The sequence below is a fragment of the Petromyzon marinus genome, chromosome 41 (assembly GCF_048934315.1).
Source record: "Petromyzon marinus isolate PM22_M1 ecotype Great Lakes invasive population chromosome 41, UKy_Petmar_22M1.pri1.0, whole genome shotgun sequence".
In the NCBI taxonomy this organism is placed as follows: domain Eukaryota; kingdom Metazoa; phylum Chordata; class Hyperoartia; order Petromyzontiformes; family Petromyzontidae; genus Petromyzon; species Petromyzon marinus.
In genome coordinates this window covers 3,148,309-3,174,025 of record NC_133707.1, presented here as the reverse complement: position 1 = coordinate 3,174,025, position 25,717 = coordinate 3,148,309, and the positions used below count along the sequence as shown (strand labels likewise).

Genomic DNA, 25,717 nt, shown 5'->3' with positions numbered 1-25,717 from the left:
TGTTCGTGCGTGTTCGTGCGTGCGTGTTCGTGCGTGTGCAGGCTTGGCATGGAGCACGACGGGCAAGGGAACCGCTGTGGGGACGAGACCAGCATGGGCAGCATCATGGCGCCGCTGGTGCAGGCCGCGTTCCACCGCTACCACTGGTCGCGCTGCAGCCGGCAGGAGCTCGCGCGATACCTGCAGTACGACGCACGCACTCACAGTGACGCACGCACTCACAGTGACGCACGCACTCACAGTGACGCACGCACTCACAGTGACGCACGCACTCACAGTGACGCACGCACTCACAGTGACGCACGCACTCACAGTGACGCACGCACTCACAGTGACGCACGCACTCACAGTCACGCACGCACTCACAGTCACGCACGCACTCACAGTGACGCACGCACTCACAGTCACGCACGCACTCACAGTGACGCACGCACTCACAGTGACGCACGCACTCACAGTGACGCACGCACTCACAGTGACGCACTCACAGTCACGCACGCACTCACAGTGACGCACGCACTCACAGTGACGCACGCACTCACAGTCACGCACGCACTCACAGTGACGCACGCACTCACAGTGACGCACGCACTCACAGTGACGCACGCACTCACAGTGACGCACGCACTCACAGTCACGCACTCACAGTCACGCACGCACACGCGCACAAGCACTCGTGTTCGCGCGCACACACGCACACACGTGTACGTTGCGTACTCATGTCCCCGTGTTCCTGTGTCTCTGTACCCCCGTGCCCCTGTCTCTGCGTGGTCACCCCCTGCCACCCGCGTGTCCTCCCCCTCCACCCCTCCTCTCTCCGCGCAGCTCGTACGACTGCCTGCTGGACGACCCCTTTGAGCACGACTGGCCGACGATGCCCGAGCTGCCCGGGATCAACTACTCCATGGATGAGCAGTGCCGCTTCGACTTCGGCGTGGGATACAAGATGTGTACGGCCGTGCGTACTGCGCGCACACACACACGCACACACAGTCACACACGCACACACAGTCACACACAGTCACACACACACACACAGTCACACACACACACCCGCAGTCACTCACACACACACACACCCGCAGTCACACACACACCCGCAGTCACACACACAACAACCGCCATTCGCCACTAAGTGGCGGTGACGTCACCACGACGCTTGTGCCAGGCCATGTGCACCTTGAGGCCACGTGAAGTGTCGAACGCCCGGTGGCAGGAGGTCACGGGGCAGACCCAGGTGCCATGGGTCGACTGACTGAGATGACTGAGATGACTGGCTGATGCACCACCTGTGCCCCCTACTGTGCCAACCTGCTGTGCTTTAGCCACCCGGCGCTCCGCTCGTTGTTGTGAGCATCCCTCCTCCGCCCTCCGTTGTTGTTGGAGGGGGACTGCCTCCAACTGCCCAGTAGCGTCCTTCACGAGCCTCCTCCACAGAGGCCGATCTTGACACCGCTGGTACCAGTCATTGGCAAGTCCACTCAGCTCCACGTCCTCCTGTACCACATCACTCCATCTCTTCTCTAGCCCGTGCCGCGCCCGTTTAGCCCCCTCGATCCGGCCGAAAAAAGCTGTTTCGGCATGCGGTGGCTGGGCATGCGGGCTACATGACCCAACCAACGCAGCCTTGCCTGCCAGAGGAGCTCACCGATGGGACTGTGCCCAGATCTTTCAAGGATTTGTGAGCTCCTCACACAATCCAGACTGGTTAAACCTAGGATGGATCGTAGGCAGGCCAGCCTAAATGTTTCTAACCGGCGAAGAAGTTCTATTAGGGAGGTCCATGTTTCGCAAGCGTAGAGAAGGGAGGGAATGACCGTGGCCGAGAAGACCTGACGCTTAGTGCGGAACGACAGACCAGGTAGCTTCCACACAGCGTTACGCAAACGATGAAAAGATATTGCCACTCGACTGATTCGGAGTGAGACCTCTGCTGTTAAACTGGAGCCGGTCATAAGCACACTGCCCAGGTATGGGAAACTCTCCACTCTTTCCACAACTGCCCCATCACCGATTGGGAGTTGTGGGGGTGGAGTGTCCGATGGTACAAAATACCCAGGCAGGTGCTTAGTTTTGGTGGGGCTGATGGTAAGGCCCCATCTCTTAGTGGCACGCTCCAGTCTCAGCAGCAGCGTCTCCAACTCCTCCTCTGAATGAGCGGCTATTACCAAATCATCGGCATACATAACATGGTTGACCAATAGGGAGCCATCCCTTGACCACACCCGGGCATTGATCAGCCTCCCATTATATCTGTACCAAATGGAGATTCCCCCGGTACAGCTATTGAAGGCTTCACGAACTACGTGGTCAAAATAGATGTTAAATAATGTGGGAGCCAGAGGACATCCCTGTCGCACCCCAAGGTGTACAGGGAATGGCTCTGACTCCCGGCCACGTAGTTTTACCCGGGCCCGCTCACCATCATGAAGGTCCTTAATGATCGTGAGCAGAGGATCAGGTACTCCAAAAGCACGAAGAACAACCCAGAGCCCAGGCCTACTGATGGTATCATAGGCCTTGACCAGGTCAATAAAGCAGAGATGTAGGTCTTGCTGGAATTCCCTACACCTCTGCTGTAGCAAACGGACAGAAAATATGGCATCTTTGCAGGACCCCCCCCCCCTTTCCTGAAAGCGCATTGGGGCTCCGCAAGCCTCTCCTCAGCGTGCCTGGCAAGGCGATGTTGAATAATCCTTGCCAGGACCTTTCCCGGCACACTGAGGAGTGAGATGCCCCTGTAGTTGTTAGTCTGTGTGGTCTCCCTTCTTAAAGAGGGGGACCACCAGGGCATCCTTCCAATCCTGCGGAACCCGTCCAGTGGTCCAGACTGTTGTTATGATGTCATATAGGGCAGTCTGTGCACAAGCGCCACCCTCCCTCAGCATTTCGCTTGTGAGATCATCTCTGCCCGCTGCCTTTCCTGGTCTCAGACTCCGGATCGCCTTCAGTACTTCCTCAACAGATGGCACCTCACCCAGCCACTCACAGGGGGTGACTTCTTCCAATATTTGAGGCACCGCAGCCTCAGCAGGGTCATCCTCACTTTATGCCACGATGTTTTCCTGGCTGAGGGATTTCCCTCCCCCAGGACCTCACAGAAATGCTCAGCAAATCTGCAAACCTGTTCCTGGGGGTCGGAGATTGGATCACCGTTTTTTTCCCCTAATGATGGTAATAGGTGTGGCGCTGCAGGTTACTTTTTTGATGGAGTTAAATAGAGATTTGTGATCACGGGCCACTGAGGCAGACTCCATTTCCTCAGCAACCCGCGACCACCACCCATCCTTGCAGCGCCTCACGGCTCTCCGAACCTCCGAGCGAAGGCTGCGGTAAGCCTCCTCATTCTCTGACGTGGGATTCTGTAGCCGATGACAGTGGGCCTGTCGCTTTATCTCAACCATCCTGAACACCTCCTCTGTCAGCCAGGGTCTCTGGAGAGGTCTGGACCGCGTACCCAAAGCAGCCATTGAAGCTGCATGAGTCAGTCCTAAACCTCGCCCATTTACCCTCGACATCAGGAGGAGTGGGGGACGATGCCAACCCCAGCCGCAAGCGATGATGAAATTCTCGCTTGCAACCTTCATCAGATAACTGAGACCAGGCCACTTTAGGTTGGAATGGGGTCCTGGGTGTACACCCACCGCCGGAGTGGAAGAATGGCAGGCGCATCTTACAGATGACTAGTCGATGGTCAGAGGGCAGATCAGCTGCACGGTAGGTCCTGGTGTCAAGGACATGGGCTCGCATCCGCTGGTCCGTCACTATGTAGTCCAGCAGATGTTCTTGCTTGGACCCGGCATGCATCCATGATGTTGTGTGGATGCGCCGATGCCGGAACAGCGTGTTGGTAATTACAAGCCTGTGGGCTGCACAAAAATCTAGCAGCCTCCTACCGTTGTTATTGAGCTGATCTGGCCCATGCCCTCCAATCACTCCAGACCAGGTGCCAGCATCATGACCAACTCGGGCATTGAAGTCACCCAACATGATGACTCTATCCCATGGGGCCACTTTAGCCAGCACCTGTGACACGAGGTCATAGAAGGCATCTGACTCATCGGCTTTGCCTGCATCCCTCCACGGATGTTCGTCTTCGGTGGGGGCATAAGTAACCACGACCACCACTCCTCGCCTCCGGTTGATGGGAAGGCGAGCCCAAAGTAGCCTGGGGCTTACAGCTTCCCACACCTCACCGCCACGCTCCCACGCCCCCTTCATTCTTTTGTTCAAAAGAAGAGCCACACTCTGTTGTTTGGCAGTCTGCTGCCCCGAGTAGAGGACTGTCAACCCCTCATGGTTGCAGGAGCCAGAACCGGTCCACCGGACCTCCTGAATGCCACAGAGATCCAGGCGGTACCAGTCCAGCTCCCGACAGAGGAGTAGCAGCCTCTCCTCCGCAGTGAGCGTTCGAACATTCCACGTGGCCATCCGTAGTGGCTTTTCGTTGTTTCTGGAGGAGCCCCGAGGGTAGAGATTCAATCTCCTGGCTCCGCCAATTGGGGTTTGGCCAGGAGACGTCATAGACGCCTGTCCCCCCGGGGCCTCCGGCACAAGCTTATTAGTAAAATTTTGTATTCGTAGTTTAGTGGTAATTAATTGAAGGTGGAGGGGTTACCAGCCCCTTGCACCCGTCCAGAGCCCCCTTTTAGCCACTGTGGTGGACACAGACGCCATGAGGGGAGGAGCCAATCGGAATTGGACCTCCCCCCACAGCACTGTCCATGACAGAGTTGCCCGTCCGGCACCGCGAGGAGGTAGGGGGTTGTTTTGCCGGACACCCGCAGTCACAGTCACACACACACATACACACCCTCGCAGTCACACACACATACACACACCCGCAGTCACAGTCACACACACCCGCACTTACACGCACTCGCACCTGCAACCCATGCTCGCACCACGTCGTGCCGATGCTGTGCATGGCCGTGTGCACGGCTTGTTAAAGCAGTCCTCGCCCCTGGCCCAATTCTCCGTGCCCGTGGTGGAGCTGCTGACCCCTGTGGTGGAGCTGCTGACCCCTGTGGTGGAGCGGCTGACCCCTGTGGTGGAGCGGCTGACCCCTGTGGTGGAGCGGCTGACCCCTGTGGTGGAGCGGCTCACCCCTGTGGTGGAGCGGCTCACCCCTGTGGTGGAGCGGCTCACCCCTGTGGTGGAGCGGCTCACCCCTGTGGTGGAGCGGCTGTCCCCTGTGGTGTGGAGTGGCTCACCCCTGTGGTGGAGCGGCTGTCCCCTGTGGTGTGGAGTGGCTCACCCCTGTGGTGGAGCGGCTGACCCCTGTGGTGGAGCGGCTGACCCCTGTGGTGGAGCGGCTGACCCCTGTGGTGGAGCGGCTGACCCCTGTGGTGTGGAGTGGCTCACCCCTGTGATGGAGCGGCTGACCCCTGTGGTGGAGCGGCTGACCCCTGTGGTGTGGAGTGGCTCACCCCTGTGTTGGAGCGGCTCACCCCTGTGGTGGAGCGGCTGTCCCCTGTGGTGGAGCGGCTGACCCCTGTGGTGGAGCGGCTGACCCCTGTGGTGGAGCGGCTCACCCCTGTGGTGGAGCGGCTGACCCCTGTGGTGGAGCGGCTCACCCCTGTGGTGGAGCGGCTGACCCCTGTGGTGGAGCGGCTCACCCCTGTGGTGGAGCGGCTCACCCCTCTGGTGGAGCGGCTCACCCCTGTGGTGGAGCGGCTGTCCCCTGTGGTGGAGCGGCTCACCCCTGTGGTGGAGCGGCTGTCCCCTGTGGTGGAGCGGCTGTCCCCTGTGGTGGAGCGGCTGACCCCTGTGGTGGAGCGGCTGACCCCTGTGGTGGAGCGGCTGACCACTTTGGTGGAGCGGCTGACCCCTGTGGTGGAGCGGCTGACCCCTGTGGTGGAGCGGCTGACCCCTGTGGTGGAGCGGCTGTCCCCTGTGGTGTGGAGTGGCTCACCCCTGTGGTGGAGCGGCTCACCCCTGTGGTGGAGCGGCTCACCCCTGTGGTGGAGCGGCTGTCCCCTGTGGTGGAGCGGCTGACCCCTGTGGTGGAGCGGCTGACCCCTGTGGTGGAGCGGCTGACCCCTGTGGTGGAGCGGCTCACCCCTGTGGTGGAGCGGCTCACCCCTGTGGTGGAGCGGCTCACCCCTGTGGTGGAGCGGCTGACCCCTGTGGTGGAGCGGCTGTCCCCTGTGGTGGAGCGGCTGACCACTTTGGTGGAGCGGCTGACCCCTGTGGTGGAGCGGCTGACCCCTGTGGTGGAGCGGCTGACCCCGGTCCAAGAGTGGAACATTCCACTGGGCGCTGTTGACCGAACGCTGTGGGTATCGCGAGCCTCGTTGCAACAATGTGCGTGTTAAATTAGTTCTGCTACACGTGCAAACCGTGACCTCGCGTTAAGTCGCTGTAACGCGCCGATAATGCGAAGGTATTTGCAGCGTTGGAAAAATTCCCTAATTATTATTTGCTGTTTTTAGACATCCTTTCCGAAACCCATTATTATTTACAAAAAAAAAACGTTGTGTCAGCGATGTATTTAGCTTCGTTTCGTTTTTTCCAGGACACTTTGTTAAATGTGGTCTTAGAAGTCGGGCAGCTCCAGATCCCCGTGACCACCCGTGATTTTATCAGTATGGGGGTCCTCGTAATTATAATAGTAAAATGTGCAGGATGATCCATTTATAGATACCTCATTGAATTTTGGAGGAGGAATGAGTTTGGATTTTAAAAGCTCAGATTTGAAAGGAAATGTTTTGGTGTTGAGATTTTATGCTCACTTACTTTGTTATGGTTTAGAGTTATGAGTCTTTGGGCCCAGAAAAGTGACTCTTTGCCAAGTAAGACTGCTTTGACAGATTCACAAATATCCACGTGGTCCACCAACCCTTGCTGCCACGGTGTTGGATCGCAGACCTTCTCCACCACCACCACCGCCGTCACCGCCGTCACCGCCGTCACCGCCGCCACCTCGCCCTGCTCAAATTGATCTTTGGGGGCCCACCCTTGTGCCGGTGACACCGCAGCACTCTGGGCCTTGACCCGCTTTTTCCCCGCTTAGTTTATTTTCGTTCTTTCCGCTCGGCCGCAGTTCCGGACGTTCGACCCCTGCAAGCAGCTGTGGTGCAGCCACCCCGACAACCCCTACTTCTGCAAGACGAAGAAGGGGCCTCCGCTCGACGGCACGGAGTGCGCGCCGGGCAAGGTGGGGTCGCGTGCGGGGGGGGGGGGCGGGCGGGGGGGGGTCGCCCCTCGTCCAGACACTGTCGTCGTCACCGTCGGGACCGCTGCATCATCATCATCATCATCGTCGTCGTCATCGTCGTCGCCCCCCGAACCGTCGCCCCTCACTGTCGCCGCGCTCACTGCCACCGCCCTCGCCGTCATCGCCGTCACCGCCCTCACCACCAGCGCGGTGTGCTGCTGGGTCCCCTCTCTGTGTGTCCCCCCCAGTGGTGCTTCAAGGGCCACTGCATCTGGCAGACGGCGATCCAGCCTCTCCGCCAGGACGGCAGCTGGGGCTCGTGGAGCCGCTTCGGTGCCTGCTCGCGCTCCTGCGGCGTCGGCGTGCGCTTCCGCACGCGCCTCTGTGACAACCCCGAGTACGAGCACGGACACGAGCGTGAACACGGACACGAGCGTGAACACGGACACGAGCGTGAACACGAGCGTGAACACGGACACGAGCGTGAACACGGACACGAGCGTGAACACGAGCGTGAACACGGACACGAGCGTGAACACGGACACGAGCGTGAACACGGACACGAGCGTGAACACGGACACGAGCGTGAACACGAGCATGGACACGAGCGTGGACGAGGGTGGACACGCACACAGGCACACACGCACACACACGCACACACGCGCGTCGCGTCGGAGCCGCGCATCTAAACGGAGGCGGTCTCCGCGGCAGGCCGACGCACGGCGGGCGCGACTGTGCCGGCAAGAGTTACGAGTACCAGCTGTGCAACGTGGAGGACTGCCCCGGCGCGCACCACGACTTCCGCGCCCAGCAGTGCCAGCTGCAGAACGCGCACTTCGAGGTGGCCGGCACCCGCCACCACTGGCTGCCCTACGAGCACCCCAACGGTACGGCCCGACCCGCACCGTCGCCTGCCCGCCAACACTACCGTAAATTTTGATTTAAAGCTTTCGTGACTGCAGTAATTCATATTCTTAGTTTTTTCGGTAAAGTGACTTTACCGAAAAAACTAAGAATATAACACTACCGTAGTCACCGATTCCTCTGCCAACGTCGAGGACTCCACCTCACACCCCGGCTGTGTTGGGAGCCAGTCGAGGGGTTGTAGAGTAGGGGTGGGGGGGGTGAGGAATCTGGCAGTGTCATCACCGCTATCATCATCATCATCATCGCCAACGCCACCACGATCGCCATGTGCCGCACACGTGTCGTCACGTCTCGTCGCGCCAGTCGCATCAGCGGAGCGGTCGGGCGCTCGCATTCCGACGCCGTGCAGCCACATGACTCCTCCCCCCGCCCCCCCACTCGCTCCCCCCCCCCCCCCCCCCGCCCCCCCACCTCCTGCACAGAGCTGCAGCTGTGCGAGCTGCACTGCCAGTCCCGCGAGACGGGCGAGGCGATCTACACGAAGCAGCTGGTGCACGACGGCACGCGCTGCTCCTACCGCAACCCCTATGGCGTGTGCGTGCGGGGGGCCTGCGTGGTGAGTGTGCCACGTGCGGCGCCGGGCTGGGGTACGGTGGGGGGTGGGGGGGTCCACGCGGAGACAAAGATCTCCTCCGCGTTACTTCGACGGGCCGCAGGGGCGAGTCAACGGTGGCCACGGTGCCGCGATTCGGAACCGGGTACTCATTTGGAGCAGAGTCGACTCAGGGGACTCGGTGTCGCTGCTGACGTTTGCCATGGGCGGGAGGCGAAAGTCGGATCACCCCCGGTCTGTAGCGGACTGCACGAACCACTCCTCCCCCCCCCCCCCGCCACCTCCCGTCGCTGGACACAAACAGAGCCACAGCAGCAGGCAGCCTCCTTCTGCATTGAAACCACCGCCACTGGCACGGTACGGCACGGCCCATTTGGCGTCAGCGGCGCCAGCAGCAGCAGCCCGTCGTCTGACGGCGCTGCCCCCCCCCCCGTGCCCTCCCCCCCGTGCCCGCACGCAGACCGTCGGCTGTGACAAGGAGCTGGGTTCCAGCAAGCAGGAGGACAAGTGCGGGGTGTGCGGAGGAGACAACTCGCACTGCCGCACCGTCAAGGGCACGTTCACGCGCACGCCCAAGAAGCCCGGTGAGTCCGCGAGCCACCCTCCCCCCCTCGCGCGCGCCGCTCATACGCTGGATGCGGTGCGCCGGGTGCGGAAATATTTTCCGGACGGTCGGTCGACCGCATGAGCCGGCACGCTTATTGAACACGGAGACCAAAGTTTGGATTCCCCGCACGGTGGACGAGGCTCCGGGCCCTCGGAGCGGAGGGGTCCGGTCTGCCGCTGGGCTCTTCCCTCACTCCCCCAATCTCCCCTCCATCTCTCTCCTCTCCATCTCTCTCCTCTCCCAATATTCAAATCTCTCCCTCTTTCTCTCTCTCTGTGCCTCTTTCCCCACCCCCCCCACCCCCCTTCGTCAATGGAAAGTACACCGCATGTGAAAGCCATGATGTCTTCTTGGAATGTGATCCATTATTCTCCAAGTAAATTAAATACCAAAATACGAAACAAAACAAGCCAGATGTGGTGTCCCGGCTTGGAAAATACCCGGAAAAGCTGTTGGCTGCTTCTTAAACCCTCGCAAAGCAAACAACAGAGCTTTTGTGAACAGAGCCATTGGGAGGAAATCTCAACGCTTCGACGACATAGAGACAGACACACAGATAATAACAAACACACACATACAAAGATAATAACACACACATACAAAGATAATAACACACACATACAAAGATAATAACACACACATACAAAGATAATAACACAAACATACAAAGACAAAGCCGCCCCCCCCCCCATATAGCCTGAACAGACTGTAGGGGCAAGTGCTGTTAGCGAGCACCTGTGAAGGCCGGCATGGCACACGAGGGGGTGGGTGGCCAGCACCACACCCAGCCACCTTTGTCTCTGTTTACTACACGCCGCACCAGGTACTCGTTTGAGGGCGAGTCGACCTCGGGGAAGCCCAGGACCGGTTCAGATAATCGCCACCGATGTTGGCCGTGAGTGGGAATGGAACCCAAGTCGCCGGGCACGTAGCGCAGCGCGTTAACCGCTACACTACCACAGACACACACACAGACAGAGACACAGACAGATATACAGACAGATATTCATAGAGATGGACATAGGTAGTGACACACAGATAGTCGGAAAGGTGGACAGAGAGACAGGCAAATAAACATAATAAACACAGTTGCGAAGAACAGGCCCACAGGCCCAAAAAAGTCTCTTCCCTCGGGCGGCTTCTCTGGAATTCCCTCCTCCCGTTGTCATCGTCGTCTCTCTCCCCCCCCCCCCCCCCACGAAGCTCTTTTCAGAAAAACCTTGCTCAGATCAAAACCTCCGTCAACCCTTACCTATTACAACTTGGATTGCGCCTTTTGGTACTGGCCGCTTTGAAAATCAACCCGTGGCCGTGACGTCGCCGTGGCCGTGACGTCGCCGTGAATGTAACGTCGCCGTGACTGTGACGTCACCGTGACTGTGACGTCGCCGTGAATGTGACGTCACCGTGACTGACGTCGCCGTGAATGTGACGGCGCCGTGACTGTGACGTCACCGTGACCGTGACGGCGTCGTGGCCGTCACGGCGCCGTGAATGTGACGTCGCCGTGAATGTGATGGCGCCGTGACTGTGACGTCACCGTGACGTCACCGTGAATGTGACGGCACCGTGGCCGTGACGGCGCCGTGAATGTGACGTCGCCGTGGCCGTGACGTCGCCGTGAATGTGACGGCGCCGTGGCTGTGCCTCTGCAGGTCTCCTCAAGATGTTCGACATCCCCGCCGGAGCGAGGCACCTGATGGTGAATGAAGCAGAAGCATCGCCCCACAACCTGGGTAACTAACCCCCCCCCCTCCTACCCCCTAGCTTATGCCCGGCCATTATGAACTCAACACTCGGGTTAAATGGGTGTAGGGGTGGAGGTGCCATCGTCATGTTTGCGAGTGAAGCACTGGTGCTTCCTGTTGCTCCCTGGTGCTCACCCGGAGTTTCTGGCGCTCCCTGCCGGCCTGGGCACCGGTCGACCTCGGTTCACCCCAGGGGGGGGCCCCGGTGCTAGCGGCGGAGCGCGGTCGACACGGGCCCTGTGGTGCGAGGAATGGGGCCGTGTACGCATTTCTCCGTGGGGGGCCCGCCCCCCCCCCCCCCCCGGCGGTGGCTAAGCCTGTGCATGGCCAACACTGCGGTGGCTGATCCACAGTGGCACTCGGCCGCGTCGCGTTCCGAAGATATTGACCTGGGCCCCGTTGGAGGAATTACCGCCACGCCGAGTTACTTTTAGAAGTCGGGCATGTGTTTTTTAAATTTCAGCCCCGTTTACGAAAGAAAAATCCATAAATCTCGGCATGTTTTCCCATAGTTTTTTTTACTGACGTTTCACATTCCTAAGCCTAATTTTGTCTGTGCTTTTTTTAGAAAATGATTTTCGCGTTTGCTTTCAAGTTCAACCCCCCACCGGGTGCACACACGCACGTGCACTCGCATGTTCACGCACACAAGGAACCTCTTCAATCGATCGGTATACACTTAAAGTAAAAACAGAATCTTTGTTCAAATAAGCAAAGGTCGGCCACTTATCTTTATTAGGCAGCCTTTATACGCTGGTGACATTTCCATACTTCCATGGCAGGGGGCCAGTCATTCCATCATAATACCGTACTACCACTGTCGACTGCAAATAAAGTGGTAAGCATTTTATAATCCCCGGAGGGGCGATAGGCTCTTGACCTTGTGACCCCCCCCCCGACTCGGGGGGCACCCAACTTGCGAGGACGCTGCTCGACAGAAGTGCCGAGCGGCGCCGCCACTAGCCCCATGCCGCCAACGCTGCTGACGTCCCCGTGCCGGTGCGCGTCCGTGCCGCCGTTCCAGCTGTGAAGAACCAGGCGACGGGGCAGTTCGTGCTGAGCGGGAAACCGCGGGAACGCGAGCGCAGCCCCCGCACCTTCATCGACCTGGGCCTGGAGTGGGACTACTCCGTGGAGGACGGCAAGGAGTTCCTGCGCTCCACGGGGCCTCTGCCCGAGCCCATCGTGGTGCTGGTGAGTGCCGGGTGGTAGCCGATCGAGCGGTGCCAGTTGCCAAAATCTCACCGCCTCGGTTTACACCCAGCGCTGTAGATCGGCGCACCACAGTGAGTCAGTCGGCAGGTCACGTGTGGTGGGTAAAAGCGTGGGTACACCCAACTTTTACATCACGTCTCGTTAACGTGGAAGAGTAGGCCAAATTACCCTTTGCAGGCCCTCCCAGAAAACAGACCATCGGGCCAACGTTAGTTCATCGGTTCCAACCACGTGCCAAGTTTGCCTTGGGAATGGAATCTCAGGGCTGCACCACAATACCTTTTTCCTTCGGCGCCTGGTCAGATCCTGCCCCAAGACAACGAGACCAAGTCGAGCCTCACGTACCGCTACATCATCCACGAGGACTCGCTGCCGCCCGTCGGCAACAACAACGTCCTGCAGGAGGCCGAGGCCTACGAGTGGGCCCTCAAGAGCTGGACACAGTGCTCCAAGCCGTGCGGCAGCGGTACGACGGTGCTCGCGAACGAGCCGCACACAAACACGGCGGGCCGGCATCTCCGAAATTGGCAATGCTGCAGCGGAGGCAGCCGCCGCTGTGGTGTAATGGTTGTCGCGCTCCACTCGTGATGCAGAGGAGAGTGCAGTAAAACCTTGGATTGCGAGCAGAATTCGTTCCGGAAACGTGTTTGTAATCCAAAGCACTCGTATATCAAAGCACTCGTTTATCAGTTGCGATCACGTGACGCTCGGCAGACAAAGCGTATACGTACTACTACTCGTATTGCAATACCCTCGCTCGTTTATCAAATTAATACTTGTTAAAAAAAAATGCGCTCGTCTCGCAAAACACTCGCAGACCAAGTTACTCGCAATCCAAGGTTTTACTGTGTAACGGTTCCGCGCGCAAGGTTGACGCCACGTGGGAGCGAGCGTGCGGTGACGCTGTCGCGTGTGCGCCAACCCCCCACAGGCATACAGTACACCAAGTACGGCTGCCGGCGCAAGTCCAACATGAAGATGGTGCACAAGAGCTTCTGCAACGGCAGCCGCAAGCCCAAGCCCATCCGGCGGCGCTGCAACCTGCACGAGTGTACCCAACCCAGGTGGGGGCTCGCCGCGCCACTCGCTCGCCCAGTCGCCCGCCGACTCGTCACCCAGTCGCCCCCACTTACGCGCCAACTTAGCCACCGACTCGCAAAGTCGCCCATCGACCAGCGGCGAGGCCCTCCAAATGACGGCACACCGTGACCCCAACCCCGGATGCTGTCGCGTGACCGGTCATGCAGAAGAACAAGAAGATCGCTCGGTCTTACCGAGCCGCCGTTTTATTGCCCGGGCAGGTGGGTGGCGGAGGAGTGGGAGCACTGCACCAAGACGTGCGGCAAGGCGGGCTACCAGATGCGCACGGTGCGCTGCGTGCAGGCCATGCACGACGGCACCAACCGCTCGGTGCACAGCAAGTACTGCACCGAGGAGCGGCCCGACACGCGGCGCTCCTGCAGCCGCACGCCCTGCCCCGCGCAGTGGCGCACGGGGGCCTGGTCGCAGGTGACGCGCACGCACGGGGGGACACGTGGGGTGGGCCGCCGGGGCCCTTGGGGAGCAGAGACGGGGGGGGAGGCATGGGGTACGCATTTTGAAACACGACGGCGGCGACGTGGTGCCGGTCACACCGCCCCCTGCCTTGGGTTCCGCCGGCACTCGCCCCGACGGTGACGTAACGGCTACGTGTGTGGGGGGGGGGGGGGCGGTGGTTTCCGTGCTCTTGTGCTGGACCCGGCAGTGCTCGGTGTCTTGCGGCGAGGGCATCCAGCAGCGGCAGGTCCTGTGCCGGGCGAGCGACAACTCCATCGGCTCGTGTGACGGGGACAAGCCGGACGCCGTGCGAGTGTGCCGCCTCGTCCCCTGTGCAGGTGAGAGGCTCCGCGCAACCTGACAGGAACGCGACAGGTAGTGGTGCGAGTTCCTAAAATCAGGCGTGCCAACAGGCGCACTGATGCGTACCTGACAGTGACTGTCTGCTCCATCCAAATCCGCTGGTGATGTTGACCCAGCTCCCAATCATCGCACCCCCAGCGGCTATTGGGGTGGGGGCGGCAACAATGTTTACCGGGTTGCGGCAGTTCAGCATACCATGTCCTCCACAGTAATAAACTGCGGGGGCGTTTGTGGTTGCATAAGACTGAATGAGACTTTGCTTCTCAAGTTCTGTCCTTGGCAGACGACGCTAAACAGAGGGTTTCCGAACGGATGTCGCACTCGCAATCGGCACCGTCGGGGGAACGCATTCCATGTGGGCTCACGGAGTTTATCTCGTTCACCAAGTGAGAACTTCGAGACACCTCGAGAGTGTCTCATTCGCAAGACCTGGGTCACCAAAATGACAAAAGTAAAAAAAAAAGGTACAGTGATTAAGCAAATACAAATCTATGCAAAAAAACCACTGTCACGGGAGAAATAAACATTATTGCACAAACACCACCCCGTACCTTAAGTCTGCGCGGTCAAATCGGTTTTTATACTTGGCATAGTACGATGACAATGAAGTTCGGTACATTACAGAAGCATGAAACAGATACCTCGTGTCAATTTCACTCATGTGTGAACAGACCATGGAGTGTAGGAGAACTGTTTCTGAATCCTGGAATAGCGGTGGCAAAGCCCACACAACACGCGAGCACTTTTCCTGCCATGAATATCACTGACCACTCGGACACGGCCACCGTGTCAGCCAAGCCGTGCCCGCGTTTGGGCAATACCGGATGGCACGTGGAGCGTCGCGTGCCAGACAATCACCGGAGCGGAAAATCTCGTGCCCTCTTCGCACTGGCTCAAGGTCACGAGCGTATAAGTCAACTGTTTTTAAAAAGTTGTATTTTTGTTCACGGCCGGTTATTTACGTCCCGCTCCAGCATGCCCATTGTTGAATAAAAATCCATTCCGCCTTTGCCAGCTGCCATACACTTGTCACAGTTTGAGCACAAAACATGTTTTGGGAATTTGGCAACGGTAACCAAAAAAAAAACAATTTCTAAATCGTGAATCATTTGTTTTTCACGTGGCAGGCGGGTGGCTCTGGAATGAGGCACCGCATGGTGGAGGGGGCGAAGGGGATGGGGGGGGGGGGTGGCTGCCTCCACATACGACGTCATTTCTTTGCACCGATTGAATACTGCGGGGGCAGCCACAAACTGCGTTGCGGGTGTAATAATCAGTAATTTGGCAGGTTCGGTATTTGCGCCCGGTTCTCATAACGCGATGAGGCCGCACCTCCCATCAGCAGTGTTGTCTACGTACGGTGAGAAACAAGTTCAACATAAATTTCGATTTAAAGCTTTCGTGACTGCAGGGATTCATCTTCTGGGTTCTTATTTTATCTCCATTCTACGTGACTTTACCGAAAGAACCCAGAAAAAGTTCAACATACATACATACATGATCAGGGGCGGAGCCAGGATTTCAGGCCGGGGTGACATTCAACAAATTTTAATTTCAAGAATGATTAGAGTTGAACTAGATGCCATCGGTTGACGACACACTCTGACAGTGCAGTTGCACGGAGTCCGCCAGACCGAGTGTCGTACACTTACACGCAGAATGTCACCCCTGTCACCCCCCCTGGCTCCGCCCCTGTACATGATGATGAACGACGATTGAACATTATGATTTCCACCAGACCAGTTCCGCTCTCCTCACGCCCACACGTGTGCCGCATGTGTGCCCATCGTGCACGGCGCGACCAGTGACCCCGTGTGGTCTCTCGTGGCAGGGAAGGGCATGGCCCAGGCCGAGACGGCGGTGCAGAGGAAGCCGCGCATCACGTGGCTCTCCCGTCCCGACCCGGAGAGCCCCATTCACAAAATCTCACCAAGTAAGTGTTTTGCACTGGTGGCAGCACCAACTGCGCTCATGTGTCGCTCCAGGGGGCCACAAGCAGAAATCGGTACTACCTAAGGTAGCAAAAGTGAGGTTTGTGTGTTTAAACCAGAGGCAAGAACTTAAGAGACCAGAATAGTCTCATTCGCAAGTGACTTGGGTCACCTAAATGACACGAGCCAAATTAATTAAAACTTTGGGTCGTACCGATTTACTTGTGACCCCACTAGTTTCAAACGGTTCTCATAATTCGCTGTTATTGGTGATATTTCATTGCTCAGAGTGGGGTTACCACAGTCCTAATTTTTTTTTAGTGCTTTGCCATCATTCCATTCCTCAGGGTTTGCCAATTGTGGAAGCATTTGAGTCTCAAATCTAAACTTGGGTACCGTGCCACCAAGTCCATTTAATTCTGGGTTCATTCTATTTTATTTATTACAATAACCCCTTCTCTTAAATGATTGTGGTGGCACACGTTTGGCGTTGGAAGAGACGGTTGCCAGGTATGTCCGAGGCGCCATTATCCTGGTCAAAGCGCCATTTGTGTTACAGGGAGTCGAGTTGAGTGCGCGGCCACGGCAAAATCGAGTCACGAGTGACCCCCACGACAAAAACGAGTCACGAGTGCCCCCCACGATAGTCGCGAGTGCCCCCCACGACAAAAACGAGTTGAGTGCCCCCCACGACAAAAACGAGTCACGAGTGCCCCCCACGACAAAAACGAGTCACGAGTGCCCCCCACGGTAGTCACGAGTGCCCCCCACGACAAAAACGAGTCACGAGTGCCCCCCACGACGAGTCACGAGTGTCCCCCACGACAAAAACGAGTCGCGAGTGACCTCTAAAAACTGGCAAAACCGATCAAAAGCGCTGCCGAAAAACCTGGGAAGGAAATAAAACCTGACAACAAAGGGAGATTTTAAAAATAAGCGAACGCATTTTCCCCCACGGTGGCTATTCCATCGGCTTGCGTAATCTAGTTCCTCAGACAAACGCGTGCTGGAAAGCGTTGCGGATTCCGTGCGCCTTCTATTTAAAGCGCTTTTCGGGAAAAAAACTCCGAATATTGCAATCACAAACGCTTGCCAGGTTTTTATTTTACCTGGTGCAGAAAGTACTGCTGTCAATTACAATGAAGCCAGAATTAAACAGACAACATGAAAGGGCTGTAGCAATGGCGCACAAAAACTAATGCACACAACCCGTCCATTATTAACGCTGCCTTCGCCAGCAAAAGTTTTAAATAAAGGCCATTGCCTGAAAAGAAATATCACGATAGTTTTTTTTATAAGGCAGCATTAATGATTAATGTGACTTTTAAACATTCACCTGTGGTGATTCACTGGAACAAAAAACATATGGCAACTCCTTGTGTTGAAGGAGGTACAGGATGTGGATCGTCTCTTAAAATGCATTTCCTGCACCGCCGCACACAAAGTCAACATCGCTAAGTGCGTAAAGACCAAATGACCCGGAACGCACGTGGAGGGTCATTCCACGGTTCGCAGAGGGCCGGGCCTGGGGCAAGGCACCACTCACCAAATAGGCTGCACAGCTTGTGGGCACCACGGGGCCAAGTGCAACAACGCGTGTTGTTGCAGCAACATGAGCAGCAGCAGCAGCAGCAACGCGTGTTGTTGCAGCAACATGAGCAAGTTGCTGCAACAACACGTGTCGCTCCCTTCACCAACCCCCACTGACCAGCGTGAGTCAGGCGTGCGGAGACCCTCGTCCAGCAGTGGATACACAACAGGGGCGCCACCTTTACCCACGTCATTTCCCACTCAAGTGAATTTGGCTTGGCATTCATTTCTCGGTTTGCAGCCCTCAGCCACTGCAGGAGACTCCACATTCTTATGGTGGGGATGAGTCCATCTGTAGGGCGACCACCTCTGTCGACATTTGGCAACTCGCACTTAAGTTTAACTGAGCCACAAGGTACGCAAACACTGCCCCCACCCCCCCCCCGCCTCTCTCTGCCTCAGAAGAGCCGTGCCAGGGCGACAAGTCCATCTTCTGCCAGATGGAGGTGCTGGCGCGCTACTGCTCCATCCCTGGCTACAACAAGCTGTGCTGCGAGTCCTGCAGCAAGCGCAAGGCCTCCTCCGCCGTCACCACCAAGCCGGGCGAGCCGCGGGGCGACCGCCCGGACCCCACGCCCTCGCCGCTCGACGCGCCGTCGTCCGAGCACGGCAACGCCGCGGCCGCCGTCCCCGGCGCCGTGGGACGCCCGTCGCCGCGAGCGGGACCCGGGGCGCCGACGGCGGACGAGTTTTTGCGACGGCGGGACACGAACGACGACGGCTACACGGAGGAGGACTTCGAGCCGGTGCAGATCGTGGAGGTGGCGCCGCTGTGGGGAGAGGGAGACGGCCACCGCCGGGAAGGAGGAGAGGACGGGACGGCCGCGGCCGACGGGCCGCGCGGCCAGACATGAGGATCCTCCCCGACGCCCCGCCGGCCCGGCCGCCCCCCCCGGTTTGCGAACGCCGAATTACCTTCCCTGCGGTCGCGGGGAGAGACGGGGGCGCTCGCGTCGCCCGTTTTTCGGAAACGAGCACTTTTGAGGATACGACTTCTTCCGTCGCCGGCCATCCACGCCGTCGCAGCGCACCCCCGGGGGCAGTGTGTGGATCATGTGCGCACCGCTGGACACTGAAGTGAGCGTTGAATCACTTCACGGCGCGCGCCAGGGCCCCACCCCCTGGCTTTTAACGACCATCTCAAACATTTCAATCTCCCCCTCTGCTTCTAGCTCTGGACTCCGTTCCGCTTGCTGTGGTTTATTATTTTTCTTATTCTCAGCATTAACTTTTTATTGTAGAAGTGGACTTTACTCCCCCCCCCACCCCCGCCGCCACCCCCTTGTCCAGTTAAGTGGACCCGTTCACTTTGAATTTGCACAACCACCCCGCCCTGCCCCCACCCCCCCCCCCAATGGCATTTTCACAAAACGCAGGCATTTAACAATTAACACGAAAGTCATCCCGTCAAGAAAGTTAGACGTGTACAATTAACCAGTTGTGTTGGCGGGGGGGGGGGGGGTAGTGGGAAGAAGGGTCATTGGAGAATTTAGCCACCAAGCAAAATGTGTTTCGCATTAGGGGTCATTCTCAAGCCAATTAAGCACTGTACATACGCTCACACGTCAGTATTTGCGCAATCAGCAACGCCCGCCTGCAGAACCCGTCCCCGTGCGTTTGGGAATGGGGGGGGGGGAGCGGCGCTCGAGTTTGTAGTTTTAAAGTTTCGTTTTGCCTTGGAAGCTGCACACAAACGGTTCATGTTAACATGAAACTCGAGCAACGTCATTTGAGACTTGTATAGTACGTGTACATATATGGAACAAAGCAGAGCGATACTATTTATTGGCCTCTTGTTGTTAGCAAGCTAAAGGTTTTGTTTTGTAATAAGCTGCTTCAGTGTAACTAAATGATTTTTTTAAGCACCACCTCAGTTGTATTCCTGTGTATTGGCAGCAGTGTAAAGTATTCAGGGAGGGCTCCCCAAAGCGCACGTTTTCTCTTCGTCTTTAGCAGTTTTTAACCTACGCCGCTCCTTTTGCACCTTATTTAAAACTTCCCGCGGCCAAATCTCTCCCGAGCTGGAGCTGCAGGCACCAACGGAGAAGCCGTCGACGGAAGAGACCGCCTGGACCGATCCGTGCAGAGCGTCGGCGAGAGCCGGGACCCGGTTACGTCACGTGATGTAAATAAAAACTTCATGCAGATGCACGCCGCGTGGTTGTCCAGCTGCGTCGTGCGCGGGAGGCACGGTGCCGGCTAAGGCGTTCCCGCGTTTTTCCGACTTCGCTCGGGGTTTTTCGACTTCTCCCCCACCCCCCTGCCAGACGCGGTCTCCGTAGAGCACAGTGGCTGAGCAGTGCAATGGGAGTTTTGACAGGGTGACGGACGCTGCCAGTGGGTGCAGACGCGCGGGCTCACCGATTGAGACTCCGTCCCAAGCGCTTGTCGTAGACCAAGGCGGCTTGTGGGCAGCAGCAGCGGCGGCGCCGGTGTGCACGCACAACACACCAGCAGGCGTAACGGCGATGACGACAGGGTGCACAATAAAGTCCGAGCGTGCATTTTAAATCAAGGCTATGGAAACCTCAAATGTGTACGATGGTTACACTACGCTGGACACACTGGGCGCACACGTAGGGAGGGGGGCTCATTTAACTGGCCGGTGAACTTTAGCTGCCAACCAGGAGAGAGAGGAGGGTGGTGGGAAGGGGGAGGGATAAAGGTGCAGACTTCCCAGCAGAGGAAAATGGCCTCGGCCAAAAGCAGTTCCAACTCCCAGCCACTGCCATCATCACCACCACCACCACAGGTTGCCCCACCCCATCCCCCCCAAGGCCCCCCCCACCGCTCTCTCCACCGAACCTACATAACGACCAGCGCGGTGACATCGAGCAAACAGCCTCGATGGCCTGCAGTGTGGAGCATTTATCCTTAATACCAAGCGTGCCAAGCATTACAATTATTGTTACTGTTACTTTACCACAAATTGGTCCTAGTTTTTATTTTTTATTTTATCAATCTTGGATGTCAGGTCAGGTACACTAAGCACATTCACCACCCTTGGTTAAGGGTCTCAATACTCAAGACATTTGCCGCAGGGGTATAAAGAAATCTTACACTAAATAGCGAAGTTTTTTTTTGGGTTAGATCGCGTAAATGTGTCGTTAAACCCGCCACAGCCAATTAGTAAGGTTTGTCACGTAAACAGAACACGCCAATTCGTTACTAGTTCAGCACACCGGTGCGTTGGAGAGTGAGCCCACGACATTTACAATTAGAGTATGACATTTCACCGGTGATTACAACCAACCTCATCAGGTGACAGCCAGAGTTGTGGAGAAATCCTCCAGTTTCGGTCTTACATAGAGGGATACATGTCGTCACTTGTCAGCAAATCAGGTGAGAAGACCAGAGGGGGGGGGTTTAATATATTCATATACATTACAATGGATAGCTCTAGTATTGGTGTTATTCACAGTTAATCACCATACATAATTTATGTACATGATGTAGGGGAGCATTTATTTTACCGGCTCGGCGTGACGGCACAGTCCGGAGAGATTGTCCGCTGTGCCGCTGACGGCGCCTCGCGGCACCGATCAGACATCCGCCCCACTCTCTCGGTCCTCTCCGTCGTAAGGCGTGGCGGTTTAAGCTTGAACTTTTTTTGTTAATTGTGGAAGCAAAAAAAGCAATTGTTCTGTCCTGCGAATTGTTGTGAACGCTTCCCACCACCACTGGTTCCAACGTTTGGTATTTTGGTTCAATTACGGATACCCGGTGATTTAACCACACCGTTTCGTGCATAAACACGGGCGTAACGTTTCAAATCCATTATTCAGCTTTCAGATCCGTGCATCCAACTGGGACGGAGAATATTTAAATTCCTTAGATCTTATACTCTTTGGTTTTTTCGGTAAAATCACGTAGGTAGAAAAAAAAGAAACAAAAATAAATGAAAAATAAATAAAATCCTTGCAGTCATGAAAGCTTCATATCTAGAATTGCTTAGATCTGTATATGCCTAGGTTCGTTCAAAAGACCCACCCCGCAACCAATGGGTGACCTACAATGCATCACCGGGCAGAAAATCGTCGGATTCTTGAATGGAATCAGGACCCAGAATCGTGACAATTCATGGAGTCTCGATGGGGGGAAACATGTTCCTGGATTAATGCGTAGCCCTCAACTGAGTGGTGAGGGGCACCTACGCCCTGCGGCCAACTTGAGGGCCTACCGCTTCAGAACTGCTCGCAAACCATATTCGTCTGCCACCGCACGCATATTAGTTGCGCTAATCGGCGACTCGGGGGGGAGAATATTTTTTTACCTGGCAACACTGCGCTCCGTCACTCGCGTCATCGGCAAGGGCCTCTCGCAGCGACGGGTGCGACCACATTGTGTGCGTGCGTGTGTCTGCGCAAACGTGTGGTAGCCGCCAGTGTGACATCAAAGTCGTAGTTGGGCCTCCGTCGGGAAGAGGTTCGCCCCCGCACACCCCACAGACTACAGTTCTATACGCGCGGATTGTGCAAACAGGGAGGCGCTCAAAAGTGGGGCGACACCCGCCGGGAACAACGCGCCCCAATGATCGGCCGTGTGGATGAGGGCAGACTGGAATCGGAACGAGGGAGAGGGGGGTGGGGGGTGGGTCAGCGGTGGAGAAGACGTGGAAGGACTTGCCATGAGGAGATGACGAGAGGAATAGAGTGATCAGTGGGAATGATCAGAGGGATGAGTTACAAACAACTGGCGGAGGGAATGGAGAGAAGCAGCCTTCGTTGAGCAAGAGGAAGTTGTTGGCAGTTAGGGAGAGTGTCGCAGGGTCCCGTCCGACCGTTGACCTCCGCGCGACCCCTCAACGTGCACCACCGCCGTTCCCGTCAAATAAGCACGCGGGGCATCACAAGTTTTATGCATGAACTTCTTCCACGTTTAATGAACATGAAGGTAAATAGTTTCACATTTAAGTGTCTTGTCTACACAGAGCAGAGTCCCTAGAGGCCGACTCTTAAACTCAACGTTCGCCAACTCATGTGTGTGTAAACGGTACATCATACACCGCTTCAACAATCTAAGTTAAATGTTAAATCCTTAACCTTACATCCCTCCCTCCCTTTCCTTGCGCTACGTCATCTTTAATCTGGTTATAAGTGAGCAGGATACTCCACTCGAATCGTATGCAACTTATCTCAGGCGAATAACATCAAGGGTGCCCCCCCCCTTTTGCCGTTCCCTGTTCACTCTCCCTCTCTCTCGCTACAGAGGGGGTTCCTTGACTCACTATTTTCGTCTGGGCAGCTGAAAATCTGTGAAGCCCGTCTTGTGCTAGAAATTCAGCGGGGGGCAACGGCACGGAAAAAAATTTAACCGAATCACTGGTAACTTTTCGTGTAAAATAAAAAAAATAAAAAAAATAACAAATGAAAAAAAAACGGTTTTTTTTTTGCAGATGTCAGGACAAACAGCAGCAAATGAAAACCATCAAAACCCTGGGTGGTTCCACGTACAGGCTTTGTTGAAGTAACCGGCGGAGAATGTGCTCCTGTATGCGTCGTCGGAGAGAGACGGGCAGGGATTTGCGGACAGCAGTGGGAACGCTTTTGGGGCTTTTTGTTTATCTTTATCCCATGTGGTTGAGGTGCAGGCTGTTAACGTGGGCCTCCCAGGGCCCCGGCCACATCTAAAGCCGTGAACACAAACATGCGAATCGTTAACATGCGAACCCCCCCCCCGCACACCGGCGTTACGGTCAGGCACAAACATTGCAAAGCGATGGCTTGTGAAACGCAAGGAGGCGACACGCAAATCGGTCTCGGCGAATACGTCATCCATTTTGTTTTCCGGGCTGCGCCGCGCGGGATGAGTGCATGCCTAGGCAAGGGCAGCTGCGTGAACGGCTTGCGGCCAGCAGGGGGCCCCAGCAGGCCTGGGTTTCACTCCCTGCCACCGAACACCAGAAACTCGCTCGCCCGCTCCTACCCACTCCCTGGGTAGACCAGTGCCCTCAGGGCGGCGGTGGTGGGGGGGGGGGTGTTAATTAACTTCACGAACGCCCTGTGCTTGCTATTAACGCAAGTGCGTGCGTGTACACTGCTGGCGAATGGGTCAAAAGGCACTCGCACGCATGACCAGATGCGTGTGTGCGTGCGTATGCATGTGCGTGCACGCGGGCGCGAGTGTGGGTGCCGCTTGCCTGCTGGTTCTGGGCCGCGCCGGCGTCGGCCGGGTTCACCACCTTGAGGAGGGGGCTCCAGTTGGGGTCGGCGCCCCCCGGGCAGGGCCCCCCTCCCCGGGGCCCCCCAAACACGCCGGGCATCGAGCCGTCCATCATTGGCATGCCCGGGCGGATCAGGGCCCCCCCGTACAGCGACATGGGGAGAGTCTGTGGTGAACGCAAATTAATTCATGCAGAGCTGAGACGAGTAGTCAACAGAGTTGATGAATTGACTTGACTGACAGTGAAGTACTTTTTTCATGGTTCGTTAAAATTACACGCTGGATTTGGGGAAAAAAAAAAGTTTTTTTAAACCAGGTTATGAAAATAAATTAGGTAACTATACCACGGTCAATAAATTGAGTTCTGAAATTATTTTCAAAAGAATGTTTTGACAAAAGCAAAATGACTGTGCGGCTGAAAGGACGAATGAATTGCAGCTGTCATACGTCAGCTGTGTGGCACGTCAGCTGTGTGGTACGTCAGCAACACTTTGAGGATAAGGACTGGCATTTTAAGGGCACTTAGATGCCCTAGAAACTCAAGGTACATGACATCAACATCTCAAGCGAAGCATTCCAAAGGCCAGCTTCAGAATTATAGTTTCAGCCAAAGGAAACCCCCTGATGGCAGCCGCTCCTTTGCAGCACAAAGCGACTCAGCATGGGTCAATGTTGTTTTCAGTTATTCCAATTAAGCGATTTGATTTTTTTGGTGTCAAAAATGGACCTTGATTTGCCAGCACACATGGCAGTTAGGAAATAATTACATTTGGCAGTATCCACCATTTCCGCTTAACACACAACGCAGCCTTACCCCAGCCTTTTGAAAGTCCATGTAGTTCCCTGGAATTGGCTGGAAATTTGAAGGGTTGATCACTCCAGTGTTGTCCCTCTCCATCGGCTGGTGCTGGTTATAGACGCAGGGGTCCATAGGCGGGCGGTGACGGAAGACGGGCGTCTGCGACCAGTCCGACATGTTCTCTGCGAGAGGGTCAAAGCGCGCGGAGAGACACCGGTCAGCGGACTTCCTCCACATGCGATGGAGAGCGCGACCGAGGGGGCGCCCCTAAGCTGGGCTCACCACCTTGTCGCGTGTAAACGTGGGCCCTCTCCGGCCAACTCTGCCGCAGTCCTGAAAGAGACGGGGGTCAGGACAATTGTCAAGACACAGCGGCATCCGCCAATATAACCGAACCTATGCAGAGACCCGTATTTACAAAAGGCTTCTTGTGACGGAACAACTATCCAGTACTGTCCGAGCAAGAATTACACACCCGTTTGACGCTCACATTATACTCATACGCACGCTGACACCGGTCACTGCCTAATTTATGCAAAGTACGAATGTTCTCGCTTAACGGCTGAAAGCAGAAAAATTGCTTCCAGGAGAGACCATGGGCACAAGTGTAACGTGAGATCTCTCGATGCCCGAGCAGCGTTACTCTCCTGCTGCCAGATGATTACTCAGAGCCCCGGGAAAGGAAATCAATGTAAGATGATAGCACCACATTGACCAGGGACACTGAGTGTCATTTTGCTTGGCCATTATCATTAACTGTAAAATATTCATGTTACTCTGATGACACGTGGTACGAAGCTACGTGTACCTTTATCCTGGAATGTATTTAACGGTGATGGGGTGCGTAGAGTGATGATGTATTCAATAAATATATTTTAAAATGTTGCCCGCCTTAACCACGGCTAAAACCACATCTCGACGTGACGCACAACCCTAGCGGACAAACCGCTTCCACAACAGATAACGTCGCGCGTAACTCAACAACCGTTATCAACGCCGCCAGATTTTCAGGGCCCGGCGTTCATTGCTCTCCTTTGCTCTTATAGGCATCACCGGTAACCCTTTGCACCCCGCGCTCACCCTCAAAAACCTCACAGCAGCTACGCGACCCGATACCGCGTCAAACC

At 56.3% G+C, this 25,717-nt stretch overlaps 2 protein-coding genes across 16 annotated transcripts in view; one reads left to right on the top strand and one right to left on the bottom strand.

Moving 5' to 3' along the window:
• Positions 1-19,780, top strand: part of LOC116951081 (A disintegrin and metalloproteinase with thrombospondin motifs 3-like) — an 87,335-nt gene extending 67,555 nt beyond the window's left edge. The window contains exons 8-22 of one of the 2 annotated variants that reach the window (XM_032969466.2): positions 42-185; positions 826-958; positions 7,046-7,159; positions 7,408-7,556; positions 7,871-8,046; positions 8,509-8,642; positions 9,100-9,223; positions 10,902-10,982; positions 12,019-12,188; positions 12,513-12,675; positions 13,141-13,273; positions 13,511-13,718; positions 13,954-14,083; positions 15,940-16,041; positions 18,035-19,780. In XM_032969466.2, coding sequence (XP_032825357.2) covers positions 42-185; positions 826-958; positions 7,046-7,159; positions 7,408-7,556; positions 7,871-8,046; positions 8,509-8,642; positions 9,100-9,223; positions 10,902-10,982; positions 12,019-12,188; positions 12,513-12,675; positions 13,141-13,273; positions 13,511-13,718; positions 13,954-14,083; positions 15,940-16,041; positions 18,035-18,483 — 2,410 coding nt within the window. In that variant the 3' untranslated portion in view covers positions 18,484-19,780. Of the gene's footprint in view, positions 1-41; positions 186-825; positions 959-7,045; positions 7,160-7,407; positions 7,557-7,870; positions 8,047-8,508; positions 8,643-9,099; positions 9,224-10,901; positions 10,983-12,018; positions 12,189-12,512; positions 12,676-13,140; positions 13,274-13,510; positions 13,719-13,953; positions 14,084-15,939; positions 16,042-18,031 lie in introns of both variants that reach the window. The other variant, XM_032969464.2, reaches the window with a different exon arrangement.
• A 2,702-nt stretch (positions 19,781-22,482) lies between these two features.
• The window catches only part of LOC116951079 (ankyrin repeat domain-containing protein 17-like), a 112,092-nt gene continuing 108,857 nt past the window's right edge, over positions 22,483-25,717 (bottom strand). For 10 of the 14 annotated variants that reach the window (XM_076073227.1, XM_076073234.1, XM_076073225.1 and 7 more), the window contains exons 34-37: positions 24,873-24,923; positions 24,606-24,772; positions 23,769-23,957; positions 22,483-23,255 (exon numbers count right to left, since the gene is read on the bottom strand). In XM_076073227.1, the coding sequence (XP_075929342.1) occupies positions 23,196-23,255; positions 23,769-23,957; positions 24,606-24,772; positions 24,873-24,923 (467 nt within the window). In that variant the 3' untranslated portion in view covers positions 22,483-23,195. The remainder of the gene's footprint in view (positions 23,256-23,768; positions 23,958-24,605; positions 24,773-24,872; positions 24,924-25,717) is intronic. The other 4 variants (XM_076073226.1, XM_032969458.2, XM_032969461.2 and 1 more) reach the window with 2 other exon arrangements.